The sequence below is a fragment of the Pantherophis guttatus genome, chromosome 4 (assembly GCF_059756535.1).
Source record: "Pantherophis guttatus breed Tessera chromosome 4, ASM5975653v1, whole genome shotgun sequence".
NCBI classification, from domain to species: domain Eukaryota; kingdom Metazoa; phylum Chordata; class Lepidosauria; order Squamata; family Colubridae; genus Pantherophis; species Pantherophis guttatus.
The window spans coordinates 14,574,292-14,588,898 of record NC_142066.1 but is presented as its reverse complement, the minus strand read 5'-3'; the positions used below and the strand labels follow the sequence as shown (position 1 = coordinate 14,588,898).

Sequence of the window (14,607 nt, the reverse complement as noted above, 5' to 3'; positions counted from 1 at the left end):
CAAATCCAAATACTTAAAGGTTTTGCTACCTATATATTTTCAAAATGTTAATTTAAAAAAAAAAAAAAAATTCAAATTGATGTCGTCATCCTTTAAAGCAGTGGTCCCCAACCCCCGGTCCGCGGACCGGTGCCGGGCCGTGGAGTACCTGGCACCGGGCCGCGCAGCGGCCGGGGGACATGAACGCTGCAGCGCAAAGGCTCCTGGGCCGTGCGCAAAAGCTCCTGGGCCGTGCGCAATGGGCCGTGCGCAAAAGCTCCTGGGCCGTGCCCCCACCCCTGCGCGCGCTCAGCGCGCCGCGGCGATAAAAAGGTTGGGGACCACTGCTTTAAAGGAGGAGAAACTCGCCGACAAATACAGTAAAACCTTACTGGTCTGAAGGATCTTAAATCTCTTCCAATATGCAAAGGAAGAAACCGATTTAAGAAACGGGGCTCAATTCAGTTTAGCATTTGTTAAATTCTGCGCTGCAACTCCCAGTCGCTCCACAAAAAATGGCAGTTTCCATGGTCTGGTCACGAGGAGCGCCTCTCCAGAGTCACATGAATCATCTCTACCAACTCTCTCCTTCCGGAGAGGTTTTGCCTCTCTCAATCTAACATCCGGCTGTGATTTCCTTGCAAAATGATGTCCTGCTAACAAAGAGGACATCATTTGGCCATCCTAGAAAATGATAAGGGACGGGGCAAGATTTTGGACACATTCTGTAAATTGGCCCTGTTTGAGGTACACCAATTCAAAAAAATTTGCCTTATGATGCACCCAGGGGTGGGATTCAAAAATTGTAACAACCGGTTCTCTGCCCGGTTGCTGGGTGGGGGTGGCCATGACCTATTCGGCCTCCTGCACCACGATATTGGGGGGGGGTGTTTTCGCCCTCCCCACGCTCCATAGGCTTTTTTCGAGCCTCCGGGAGGGCAAAAATGGCCTCCCCTGGGCTCCGGAGCCTGGAAACGGGCCCTTTTCCGGAACTTCTGGGAGTCCCGTTTTTTGCCCTCCCAGAGTCTCCGCACTTACCTGGCATCCAAAACTGGCTGCATGGGGACTCCTGGGAGGGGCAGGGCCAGTCAGTCCTTGCAACTACCGGTTCAGCAAACCAGATGTAAAATTAGCATCTGGTTTGCCCGAACTGGCTGAATCCCACCCCTGAATACACCCAAAATTTCGCACCAAACGTTGCAAACAGACACGAGGATTTTAATGTCAGATAGGTAGGCAAAACTTTTGTTGAAGCTTGCGTTTATTTTAATCAAGCAGCAGACCTGAAGCACAAAGGATCCACGTAAAAGGGAGAAAGGCATTCACTGTAATTGAGGACTCCAATCCACACAGTAAATTCTGTTTCCATTGGACGTAGCACTGGTGGTGCTAAGAGATGATACATGCACGCAAAGCATGACGTATGAGATTTTTAACCATTTTACACCTTTGGAAAAAAAAAACACCCCACTATATTTTCACAGGTTGATCTTTTTTTAAAAAAACCAGCTCCACGTTGGCCTCCGTGTCGCTTGATGCACAAGAACACGGTTGAGGAAACTCAACTTGGAAACGACCCCAAATTTCACGACAAAATGCGTAAAGCTTTTTGGGAGCGACGGAATTTGAAGGAAGGAAAAATAGGAAGGAAGGAAGAAGTTTTGCTTGTGGCAAATTTCCTTCTGTTTTTTACGTTTCTTTTCTTAATCGTTCGATGGCGAGGAAGTCACCGGTGCGTGTCTAGAACTTAAACGGCTACTCCAAATAAAAAATATCTCTTTGGCGGTTCATTGGAGGTGCAATTATTTCTGGGGTTTGTGCTCCTTCCATTACTGAGAGGTGAAAAAAAAATTGTGAGTTGTAAATCGCAAACTAGCGAATGGTAGGTAATCCCAGTTCGCACGTATCACACGTAGGAGGACATCAGGAAATAGCTGGAGAGGTGAGTAAAATTACACTTCCTACAGTCTAATGCGGTATTTTTTCAAAGTTGGTGACTTTTAAGACATGTGGACTTCAATTCTGGGAGTTGAAGTCCACACGTCTTAAAAGTTGTCAACTTTGAAAAACACTGGTCCACACAACTTAAAGTCACCAAATTTGAAAAACACTAGTCTAATGCAACCCTAAAGCTAAGTAGGTTGCCAAGGTTGCTTTTTGCCAAGAGAACATTCTTTAGATTCAGTACTCATCTCTTCTTTCTTCCATCTGGGGATGAAGGATAAAGATCCATGTACCACAGCCGCTGTGCTCATTTGAAGGCCTCCAAACCAAACGGCTCCGGCATCACAGTCACGCCGGAGCAAAGCTGGATTTCTGGCAAATGTAGATGAGAGAACTGTTTTAACCGAACAGACCAGGATCCAGGAGCCGCAAGCTACACACAAAAGCGTGGAAATGTTCCACCGTCCAGGGCGGTCGAGAGTGTGCCGAGGGGACCTCTGTATTTTGCACAGCGCTGGTACTTAGAGGACTGCCTCAAAGAAAGAGAAAGAGGAAAAAAAAAAAGAATTGGGTCATCACAGGGCAGAATCGCAAAATTGTGTTCCAAAACTTCCCCTGGGCTCCGGAGGCCAGAAATGGGCCTGTTTTTTGCCCTCCCCAGGCTCCGTAGGCTTTTCTCGAGCCTCAGGGCGAAAACAGCCCTGTTTTCAGACTTCCGGAACTTCAGGGAGGCCCGTTTTTTGCCCTCCCAGAGCCTCCACGCGGGTGCTGCACTTACCTGGCATCCAAAACAGGCCGCATGGAGACTCCTGGGAGGGGCAGGGCGGGGTGGGAGGGGCCAGCCAGTCCTTGCAATTACCGGTTTGGCAAATCAGATGTAAAATTAGCATCCGGTTCTCCCGAACTGGCTGAATCTCACCCCTGGACTTAAATCCTGGACTAATGACCACAATTGAACCCCAAATTTTTGTCCTGTGGGTGAATTTTGCCCTGTTTTATGACCTTTCTTGCCACCGTCATTAAGCAAATCACTGCCATCATTAAAGTCAGTGGCCCGGTGGTTAAGTGAATCTGGCTTCCCCATCCCTGTTGCTTGTCAGAAGTTGGTAAAAGGGGGATCATGTGACCCATCCGGGGACAATGCAACCGTCGTAAATATGAACCAGTTGCCATGCACCCGAATTTTGATAACGTTGCCATAGGGATGCTACAACAGTTCTAAGTGAAAAACGGTCCTAAATCACTTTTTTCCGTGCCGCTGTAACTTCAAGCCATCGTTAAACGAATGGTTGTAAGTTGAGGGCAATTTGGAGGGAGAGGAGAGTGGCATTTCAAAAGGTTTGTTTTAAGAAACCAATTGCGCATCTTTTCAACACCCTCAACTCTCCTCAAATTGAGCCGAGGCTGCATTTAACGGGGATGGCTCTCAAAAGCCAGAAGTCAGAATTTCTCCGCCTCAAGATTATTCTTAATTTTCACTCCTTTTTTTTAACGGCTGTGAAATCCTTTAATTCAGGGTAGAGTTGGGGTGACTGGATGGAGCTGAGCGCTTACTGGCCGGATGCCCTTCCTGATGCCATGGGAGGTTCCCAGCAGATATTTTTTTTCTCCTCGTGCCCTGAAAAAATATCTGCCGCTACCTAGGATTGAACTTTCAACTTTTTGAGTGGGAGGCAAGCACCACAAGGACACACACACACACACACATTCTTAATTCTCAATCCTCCAATTTATCCCGTCCCTTTCTCTCCTTTCCCCAGAGAACAATTTGGAGGGAGAAGAGAGTGGCAATTCAAAAGGTTTATCTTAAGATTGCGCAACTTTTCAACACCCTCAACTCTCCTCAAATTGAGCCGAGGATGCATTTAACGGGGATGGCTCTCAAAAAGCAGAAGTCAGAATTTCTCCGCCTCAAGAATATTCTTAATTTTCACTCCTTTTTTTTAACGGCTGGGTAATACTTTAATTCAGGGTAGAGTTGGGGTGAGTGGATGGAGCTGAGCGTTTACTGGCCGGATGCCCTTCCTGATGCCATGCGAGATTCCCAGCAGATATTTTTTTTCTCGTCGTGCCCTGAAAAAATATCTGCCGCTACCTAGGATTGAACTTTCAACTTTTTGAGTGGGAGGCAAGCACCACAAGGACACACACACACACACACATTCTTAATTCTCAATCCTCCAATTTATCCCGTCCTTTTCTCTCCTTTCCCCAGAACAGTTAGTGGTTATAACCTTGCAACAGGCAGAAGAGAGAATTAAGGCACACTCACTTAATCCAGGTGGGGTCATTGAAGGTGACAAGCAGATCCGTTCTGTACTGGGGGAGGCGGAGTAGCACTAAATGCACACACACATCGTTTTTGGCCTGCGGACCAGAAAACAGGAACAAGAAATCAATCAGGCCTAAGTGAAGCCTCCCATTTTATACCGATGGAGGGTGAAAGCCGGCTTTCGACATCATGAGGGCTAGCACCTCTTCTTTAAAAAAGGGCATATTCACTGAAACGGGACCTCACCACATTGTTCGATTCTCTTATATAAACCAAGCAAGGCCCCTTCTGTCTAATCTGGGTGTCGGCAACCTGCGGCTCTGGAGCCGCATGCGGCTCTTTGGGCCCCTTGCTGTGGCTCCCTGCTAGCCAGCTAGCCTTGCACTTCGCCCTCCCAGTCACTCCTCGCCTGAGAAGGTAAAGGCGACGGCAGCAGATGGAGACTCACTCCATATTCCAGAGCAGGAGCGAAGCGGCCCTGTACTTGCCTCTTCTGGAGGTGGCGAGCACCGGCATCAGCACTCGACACGCAAAGAGCCATTTGGACCCGTTTCCCACAGAAGCCATCTTGGAACCATTGAAAGGACTGTGTTGTAGATTGTAGATAGATGATGTCGTATCGCTCCCCCCTCTGTTGGGAGAGGGCTGTTCCATTTTGACACCAATGGCCTCTTTGACCCCTCTTTCAACCGATGATCAACGTCAAAATGGAACAACCCTCTGTCAACAGTCAACAACACTGTCCTTTCAGCAGTTTTCAAGAAGGCTCCACACCCATTTGCGCTACTCGGATGACCCTGAGGACACAGACAAACCTCCAAGTGGCCTCAACGACTGTCTAAAAGAACGCAAATAACCAGCTGTCTGCAAGGAGTATCAATCCTTCCATTCCCCACCGTCCAGTCAGAGCTGAAGAAGCTTCTTGAATGAGAAGAGAAATGTCTTCAAAGAAAAAAACCCCAAAAGTCCAGTTGCCTCTTTGAAAAAAAAAAAGGATCTTTGGGACAACCATGACCTGAAGGACTGAGCATCTCCATAGACATTTGACCACAGGGATGCCATAACTGGTCGTAAGTATGAAAAACGGTCGTTTTCACCTCAATGTTGGAGATGTGGTCACAAACTAGGGACATACTACCACATGTGGTGGATGTGCCCTAAGGTGAGGAAATTTTGGTATAAAATTAAAGGGTGGTTGGAAGAGATTACACTCCAAAAGATAGGATTTTAAACCAGAGATGTTCCTCCTGGGAATAATTGATAGAAAAATGGGAAAAAGTCTCTTATTATATTATATTGCATATTCTAATGGCAGCCAGAATTACTCTAGCGCAAATGTGGAAGTCGACCAATACACCACCGGAAGAAACAATAATAAAGAAAATCTTCGAATGCGCCAAAATGGATAAATTAACGATGGAGATCGAAGAAAGAGAAGACTCGGATTATTATAAAGGGTGGAATAGGTTTTATACATGGTTGAAAAACAGAAATCAAATTAAGAAATAAGAATATAAAGTGAAATTAGATATTAACATACTGGATATAAATGTAAATAATGAGCCTGCTAACAAAAGTTAATTATGAATATTTAAAAATAAAGAGAAAATAAAGAGAAAAGCTAAGAGTAAAGACAAAAGTCAATGCAGGAAGTTGTAAAATTGTATATATCTGCTGTTAGTATTGTATTTTAACGTCTGGTGTACGTGTGTTTTTGTTTTTTGTTTTTGTTTCTTGATTTCTTTTGCTATTGTGTGTTTGGCTTTAAAATGTAAAATACTCAGTAAAAATTATTTTTAAAAAAAGAAAAAAAGAAAAGAAAAACGGTCGTTTTCAGTGCTGTCGTTAACTTAAAACAGTCACTAAACCAATGATCCTAAATTGAGGACTGTGCGTTTATGTGTGTGTGTGTATTATATGCCCCTTTTTCCTCCCCAGGTGGTTCAACCTGCAGAACCACCCTCGTTGCAGAAAAATGTTCGGACCAAGGCCAACCAACTGGCAGGGCACACTTCAGAAATAGGTAACCTCGCCACCCACCTCCTCGTTGAATTTAGCGACCTCCTGGCGGCCAGTGAGTTGCCAGGCGCTGCTGCAGCCTTCAAATGCCAGAAGAGCGGGCGCAAACTGTCCTTGGCTCAAAATCTCCGAATTGGCCGCGCTGTCCGCAATGTCTTCAAAATGGTACCTGGCGGGACGGGATGGTTAAAAAAAAGAAGATGATGATGGGTGGACATCTCTCATTCATCCTTCCACCAATGAATCTCCTGTCATAACATGGAGATAAACTCACTTAACAAATGTTAAATTAAGTTAACCTTTGTTAAGTGCGTACGACCTTCCTTGCCACAGTTGTTCACTTATCAATTGTAGTGATTCACTTAACAAGAGAGCCTTCTCTGTGGGAGCACCCGCCCTCTGGAACAAGCTACGTCCCGGAATACGGCTGATTCCGGATCTCCGCACTTTCCGTAAGGCCCTGAAGACGTTTTTATTTCAGCAAGCCGGCCTGGCCTGAATAGGTTTTATGGGTTTTTTAATTGTATAGCTAGGGGTTTTAAATTGGGAGGCCGTTTATTTAATTTATTTTTAATTATCTTAACTTTTATATTGCATGTTATTTTAATTTTCGGCTGTTCACCACCCTGAGTCCCTTCAGGGAGAAGGGCGGGATATAAATCTAATAAAATAAAATAATAAATAAAATAAATAAATAAATAACAAACTGAAGCAAAAAAGGTTGTAAAATGGGACAAAGCTCACCTAACAACAGAAACGTTGGGCTCACTTGTGGTCGTAAATCAAGGAATACCTGGGTAGGATAGTATTTTTGTTTTTATTTTATTCTATTCATGCCCAACCCGAAGACTACGGCTTCCCAAAGATCAGCCAGACCCAGCTAAGTGCTGCCACTTAGCTGTCATATTTTGTTATTTCTTCCCCCCACTCCCTGCACGAGGGAGTTGTAAAAAGTGGAGATGCTGGGGATCGAACCCAGGACCTCATACATGCAAAGCATGCGCTCTACCACTGAGCTACATCCCCTTCCATGCCAAACCTTCCAGCAGCTGGTCTCCTGTAGTATAATGGTAGTCTCTGAATATTACATCCTCTTGCTTGTATTTTCAGGTTTCACCAGTAAACCCAACATTTTAGGCTTTTACTATATAAGTAAGTTAGATTCTTCTTAGTTGCGAAGTGGTGTCTGACCCATCACGACCCCATGGACAATGTTCTTCCAGGCCTTCCTGTCCTCTACCATCCTCTGGAGTCCATTTAACTCCGACTGCTTCAGTGACTCCATCCAGCCACCTCGTTCTCTGCCATCCCCTTCTTCTTTTGCCCTCAATCCTTCCCAGCATTAGGCTCTTCTCCAGGGAGTCCTTCCTTCTCATTAGGTGGCCAAAGTATTTGAGTTTCATCTTCAGGATCTGGCCTTCTAAAGAGCAGTCAGGGTTGATTTCTTCTAGGACTGACCGGTTTGATCGCCTTGCAGTCCAAGGGACTCGCAGGAGTCTTCTCCAGCACCAGAGTTCAAAGGCCTCCATTCTTTGGCCCTCAGCCTTCCTTATGGTCCAACTTTCCCCAGCCATACATTGCAACTGGGAGAACCATGGCCTTTTATAACTATTATAATTATTACTATACTAATACTAATACTAATAAATACTAGTCTCCGGAGAAGGGCGGCATATAAATCAAAATTTAAAAATAATAATACTAATACTAATACAGTACAGTACAGTACAATAAATACAATACAATACAATTTTAAAAAAAAAAATTAAATTTGATTTATATGCCGCCCTTCTCCGGAGACTCAGGGCGGCTTACAATGCGCTAAGCAATAGCCTTCATCCTTTTGTATATTTATACAAAGTCAGCTTATTGCCCCCACACAACTGGGTCCTCAATTTACCTACCTTAGAAAGGATGGAAGGCTGAGTCAACCTTGAGCCTTGGCGAGATTCGAACCTGCAGTAATTGCAGGCAGCTGGTCTTCATAACAGGGTGCTTTAGACCACTGTACTACCAAGGCTCATTGCTTATCTTGGAAATAAGCCAGCCTTGGAAACAGATTTGCTTTCTAGAATAATTTGCAGGGAAGTCCATTAATTTCTGAATTCATGGCCTCTAATTAACATGACGTACAGCTGATTCTTCTCTTTCTTGTATTTCTTTGGTTCAGATTATTACAAAATATGGAATAATTGGTATAATTGGTTAAAAATGAGAAATAAACAAAAAATATAGGGGGAAATAATACCGATTTTAAAAAAAAATGTTATTAGATTAAGGAGAGGTGAAGAAATATATTATAAGTAGAATGTCACTTGGAAAGAATGCTTAAGAAGGAAACATAATCTTTTTGTTTATATGTTGTATAAATGTTTGTTGTGTATATGTTATGTTATGTTATGTCTTTTTTAATATTTATACTCAACTAAAATTTTATTTTTTAAAAAAAAATAACATGACATACAACTGGTCCTCGACTTACGACCACGGCTGAGCCCAAATCTTCTGTTGCTAAGCGAGACCGCTGTTAATTGAGTTCACCCCATTCTACGAGCTTTCCTGCCGCCGTTGTTAAATGAATCAATGCAGGGGTTAAGTTAGTAACCCGGATCTTAAGTAAATCTGGCTTCCCCAATTGTGTAATTTTGTCCCGGAACTCGTTTTTTTTCCCTGCAGGCTTGAAACTCCAGCACCAATCTACCCTGCAATGAAATGTCCAATTTTGCACAGCATACCTGGCAGCGTTTTCATCCGGCACCCCTGCTTGGTATTCCAGCAGCTCCACGATGACACTCTGATCTGTGCTGGGGTGAACGAAGGCTTCCTGGTTGTCAGGAACCTGACGCATTTCGCTGCGAGGGAAAGACAGAGAAGGGGAGAAGAAGTTAGGGTCAGCCGGTGACTACGTTTTTGTGAGGACATGGACTTTCTAAAGACACAACAAGCAGGCCATCCTCTCTATATGGAGATACTCAGTCATCCAGGTCATGGTTAGAATAGAATAGAACCGTGACGGCGAACCTATGGCATACGTGCCACAGGTGGCACGTGGAACCATATCTGTGGGCACGCGAGCATTGCACTAGCTCAGCTCTAGCACGCCTGTGCGCGCCGGCCACCTGATTTTCAGGCCTTCCGGGTCCACCGGAAACTGTTTCTGGCCTCCAGAGGGCCTCTGGGGGGGTGGGAAGGTTGTTTTTGCCCTCCCCAGGCTCCAAAAAAGCCTCTGGAGCCTGGGGAGGGTGAAAAAAGGGCCTACCGGGCCTATCACGTGCCAAAAGCGGGGGAGTGCGGGAGGGGGTTGCATGCGAGAGAAGGGCGCATTGAATTTTGGGTGTGGGCACGCATGCGCGCGACCCCCCCGGCGCCACCCCCACTTTTGGCACGCAACGGCAAAAAGGTTAGCCATCACTGGAATAGAAGAAGAGAGTTGGAAGGGACCTTGGAGGTCTTCTAGTCCAACTCCCTGCTTAGGCAGGAAACCCTATACCCGTGATGGCTAACCTTTTTGTCATCGCGTGCCAAAATGCAATGCGCGTGCCACCCCCCGCATGTGTATGCGACCCACTGGTGGGTTTCAAATTTCTTTACTACTGGTTCTGTGGGTGTGGTTTGGTGGGCGTGGCTTGGCTTGGCTCGGCGGGCGTGGCTTGGGCGTGGCAGGGGAAGGATACTGTAAGATCTCCATTCCCACCCCACTCCAGGGGAAGGTTACTGCAAAATCCCATTCCCTCCTGATCAGCTGGAACTCGGGAGGCAGAGAATAGATGGGGGCGGGGCCAGTCTAGAAGTGGCATTTACCGGTTCTCCGAACTACTCAAAATTTCTGCTACCGGTTTTCCAGAACTGGTCAGAACCTGCTGAAACCCATCTCTGGTGCAACTCCCCCACCCTCCCTCCACCCCCCGCACATGCACGTGTGACCCCCCCCCAAGCTCCACCCACCCCATGCATCAGGGGTGGGTTCTAAAAATTTTTACTACCGGTTCTGTGGGCGTGGCTTGGTGGGGGTGGGGGTAATATGACTGAGTGGGTGTGGCCAACTTTTTTTTTTTTTTTTTTTACTTTTAAAACCATTTTTTTCTACAACCTCTTCAGCTGAAGCGGTTGTAAAAAAAATGCTTTTAAAAGCCTCTGACGATCCCAGCTGGCTTGCCTGATCGGCAGAGGCTTTTTTGCCTTTTAAAAACATTTTTTCTATAACCTCTTCAGTGGAAGAGGTTGTAGAAAAAATGCTTCTAAAAGCCTCCAGTGATCCCAGCTGAGCCGTGCGATCATCAGAGGCTTTTTCTTTTATTTTTAAAAGCATTTTTTCGGCCAAAGAGGTTGTAGAAAAAATGCTTTTAAAAATTAAAAAAAAAAGCCTCTGATGATTGCACGGCTCAGCTAGGGAATGGGGGGGGAGGGATTTTTGCTACCGGTTCTCCGAACCACCCGCCTCCATCGCTACCGGATCGGGAGATCCGGTCCGAACCGGGAGCATTTCACCCCTGCATTAGACATACTGAATACTTGCAATCAATCAATGCAAAGAACTGGACAGGTTATTTCCAAACCAGAACTTCTAATAGTCTTTTGTTTGACCCATAAATTGCATTGGGAAGCCAAGAAGCTGGTGGGAAAGCCGAAATGACCACATCTGGGGAGATGCTGGTCAGGGAACGAATCCAACTCACCTGATATCCAGACTTCCAGGAGGAAGGCGAGCCGAAAAGGCACCCCCAAAAAGGTAGCTTTCATGGGGCTCCTCGTCCGTCATGGCCCTTGCCTGCAAGACAAACCAAAGGACAGATGCGTTGGAGATCTACAGTCAAAGTCACACACACAAAATGGAGGCTCCCAAGCCAGGTTGAGCTGCAAACAGCAATGTTTTTGCATACCTTCCTTTCTTAGCAGCAAGGTGGAAAAACGGGGTAGAGTCTTTTCGGGAACCTACACTTAAATGCATAAAATAAAATACATAAGCAATCTGTGGCAACCCAATTATTATAACAAATATGTACATTTGCACTCCTGTATTAATCGGTTAGTGCATATAGTCAAGGTGATGGTTTTCCCAGTTGCAATGTATGGCTGTGAACGTTGGACCATAAGAAAGGCCGAGCGCCAAAGAATTGAGGCCTTTGAACGATGGTGCTGGAGAAGACTCCTGCGAGTCCCTTGGACTGCAAGGCGATCAAATTGGTCAATCCTAGAGGAGATCAACCCTGACTGCTCTTTAGAAGGCCAGATCCTAAAGATGGAACTCAAATACTTTGGCCACCTAATGAGAAGGAAGGACTCCCTGGAGAAGAGCTTAATGCTGGGAACGATTGGAAGCAAAGGAAGAATGGGACGGCAGAGAACGAGGTGGTCAGATGGCGTCACTAAAGCAGTCAGCGTGAGCTTAAATGGACTACAGAGGATGGTAGAGGACAGGAAGGCCTGGAGGAACGTTGTCCATGGGGTCGCGATGGGTTGGACACAACTTCGCAACTAACAAGAAATTGGTTATATCAATAACAAAGCAATACTTTTTTTTAAAGGTGCAATCATTTTTTGACAGTGAGATGGATCAAAGTGAAGAAACTTTTCTGGAGTCCACAGGCCACCAATTCTTTTGCTACCTCCATACTGTACATTAATGAATAAAATGAATAAAAAACTAAATTTCGTATTAGAGGTTTGTGGAAATCAAATTATCCTTCTTCCCCATTCAAGTTAAGAGAACAGACTCCCCTCAAGGATGGAGGGGAGCAATGGATTTTGCCACGGTGGCAAGGAACGCTGTAAAATGAGGCAAACTCTTCCCTAATCTCACCGTGGTCAAGCGAGAGTTGAGAAATGTCTCGTTTAACGACAGAAATGTTGGGCTCGATTGGGGGACGTGAAGTCAAGGGCTACTTCAACTAGATGGCAGCGAAGAGGATAATTTGAGCCATGGTGGCGCATTGGTTAGAGTGCAGTACTGCAGACTACTTCTGCTGCCTGCCGGCTGCCTGCAATTTGGCAGTTCAAATCTCACCAGGTTCAAGGTTGACTCAGCCTTCCATCCTTCCGAGGTGGGTAAAATGAGGACCCAGATTGTTGGCGGCAATAGGCTGACTCTGTAAACCGCTTAGAGAGGGCTGTAAAGCACTGTGAAGCGGTATATAAGTCTAAATGCTATTGCTATAATTTGTCTCCCTCTCCACTAGTCTAGAGTTTTGCACCCCAAATCTCGGAAGGACCCAATTGCTGATTTCTTTTGCATCTTTTCTCTTCAGGGGATTCAGAAAAGAAGCAATCACCTCCCCATCAGGAGGCTGTGAGTTCAATCCTAGGTAGAGGCAGATATTTCTCTCTCTCTGGACAAAATGAGAATATATCTGCTGAACAAAACTCCGCACTGGTGAACAAGAAAGGCATCCGACCATTTAAACACTCTGCTACAGTGGTGGGTTCCTCCTGGTTCGGCCCGCTTCTTCCGAGCCGGTAATGGTGACGATATGACATCACCGAACCTGTTCTGGCCCCCCCGGCCCCCCCACCCCGTGCCCTCCCCATCCCCTGCGTTATTCTTACCTTTTATTTGGCCCCACCCCCAATCTATTGCTGCCTCCTGAGTCCCAGGGGAAAAAACTGTTTAAACTCTTGCCACAGAGCTTCAAACGGCCGCCCTACAGCTGATCAGTGTTAAAAGAAAACGAATGGGTAGACCAGTGCCTGCAAAAATACATGAGTAGATCAGTGCCTGCAAAAATAAATGGGTAGACCAGTGCCTGCAAAAATACATGAGTAGATCAGTGCCTGCAAAAAATAAATGAGTAGACCAGTGCCTGCAAAAATACATGAGTAGATCAGTGCCTGCAAAAATACATGGGTAGACTAGTGCCTGCAAAAATACATGAGTAAATCAGTGCCTGCAAAAATACATGAATAGAACAGTGTCTGCACAAATACATGAGTAGATCAGTGCCTGCAAAAAATAAATGGATAGACCAGTGCCTGCAAAAATACATGAGTAGATCAGTGCCTGCAAAAATACATGAGTAGACCAGTGCCTGCAAAAATAAATGGGTAGACTAGTGCCTGCAAATATACATGAGTAGATCAGTGCTTGCAAAAAATAAATGGGTAGACCAGTGCCTGCAAAAATACATGAGTAGACCAGTGCCTGCAAAAATACATGAGTAGACAAGTGCCTGCAAAAATAAATGGGTAGACTAGTGCCTGCAAAAATACATGAGTAGATCAGTGACTGCAAAAAATAAATGGGTAGACCAGTGCCTGCAAAAATACATGAGTAGACCAGTGCCTGCAAAGAATAAATGGGTAGACTAGTGCCTGCAAAAATACATGAGTAGACCAGTCCCTGCAAAAATACATGAGTAGACAAGTGCCTGCAAAAATAAATGGGTAGACTAGTGCCTGCAAAAATACATGAGTAGATCAGTGCTTGCAAAAAATAAATGGGTAGACCAGTGCCTGCAAAAATACATGGGTAGACCAGTGCCTGCAAAAATACATGAGTAGACCAGTGCCTGCAAAAATAAATGGGTAGACTAGTGCCTGCAAAAATACATGAGTAGACCAGTGCCTGCAAAAATACATGAGTAGACCAGTGCCTGCAAAAAAATAAATGGGTAGATGGGTACAGGTCTGCAAGCGGTTTAAAAGCCTGGTAGACCAGTACCTCTGCTAAATCCTAAATAATTATCACATGACCATCAAGCCACGCCCGCAAGATAAGCCACGCCCACAGAATCGATAGTAAAAAAAATTTAGAACCCACCCCTGCTCTGCTAGCTCCGTTCAGTTGCCCAGACTCCGCCCCGCAAGGGATTTAGGGGGTCGTTAAACGACGGTGATGATTCAGAAAAGAAGCAAGAAACGGGGATCTCCCTGGGAAGAGTGCTTGGCACTAACACCCAAGCTTTTGGGGGGTGCATTATGTCATTTCTGCTGCAAAGAAAGGAGGCAAAATAATTGGCCCCCCCAAATAATTGAAAATAAGCATGGAAATCCCTGCAAGTCACAAAAATAAATTGAAAAAAAGAACCTTGGGAAAAGGGAGTTCCCTTGTAACTGCGTCACAAAGGCAGGGGATTCCCTCCCAGGGAAGCCCGGAAACATGGGAAGAACCTATAATGTCAACGGAGGGAAGTTAAAGGTGTTTTTGAACCGGCCAATTGAGTGCTGTAGGGGAAAAAAAAAAAAAAAAAAACCCTCGGGACGCTCCTGCCACCTTTTCGAAAGACTCACCTTTCAGCCTCGCTCGATTGGACGCCAGAGGCGACTTCCCCTTTAAAAACGTCGTCCTCCAATGAATGTCCCCCCCGGAAGGTTTAGCGAGCAAAGCGGCCAATCAGAAGCCGGGAGATTGCGCTTCGGCACTCCTCCGCGCCTCGCGTTCCATTGTGACGATAACGGGG

The 14,607-nt window shown here is 45.6% G+C and overlaps 1 protein-coding gene and 1 non-coding gene across 7 annotated transcripts; both read right to left on the bottom strand.

Moving 5' to 3' along the window:
• Positions 1 to 1,222: 1,222 nt before the first annotated feature.
• On the bottom strand, positions 1,223 to 14,600 carry RANGRF (RAN guanine nucleotide release factor). Of its 6 annotated transcripts, XM_087893834.1 has the most exons (7): positions 14,438 to 14,458; positions 11,095 to 11,151; positions 10,891 to 10,982; positions 8,950 to 9,066; positions 6,236 to 6,383; positions 4,196 to 4,290; positions 1,223 to 2,452 (listed from the first exon to the last, which is right to left on the bottom strand). In XM_087893834.1, exons 3-7 carry the CDS (start codon positions 10,971 to 10,973, stop codon positions 2,323 to 2,325), a joined length of 573 nt encoding a protein of 190 aa, XP_087749960.1. In that variant the 5' UTR covers positions 10,974 to 10,982; positions 11,095 to 11,151; positions 14,438 to 14,458; the 3' UTR covers positions 1,223 to 2,322. The 6 variants fall into 6 exon arrangements, with proteins under 6 accessions (XP_087749960.1, XP_060540369.2, XP_060540371.2 ...); XM_060684386.2 differs by lacking the exon at positions 11,095 to 11,151 and having other exon boundaries at positions 14,438 to 14,600; XM_060684388.2 differs by lacking the exon at positions 11,095 to 11,151 and having other exon boundaries at positions 1,223 to 2,456; positions 14,438 to 14,572.
• On the bottom strand, positions 7,169 to 7,240 carry TRNAA-UGC (transfer RNA alanine (anticodon UGC)). The gene has a single exon. It is a non-coding gene; the product is annotated as a tRNA-Ala (tRNA).
• Positions 14,601 to 14,607: the final 7 nt, after the last annotated feature.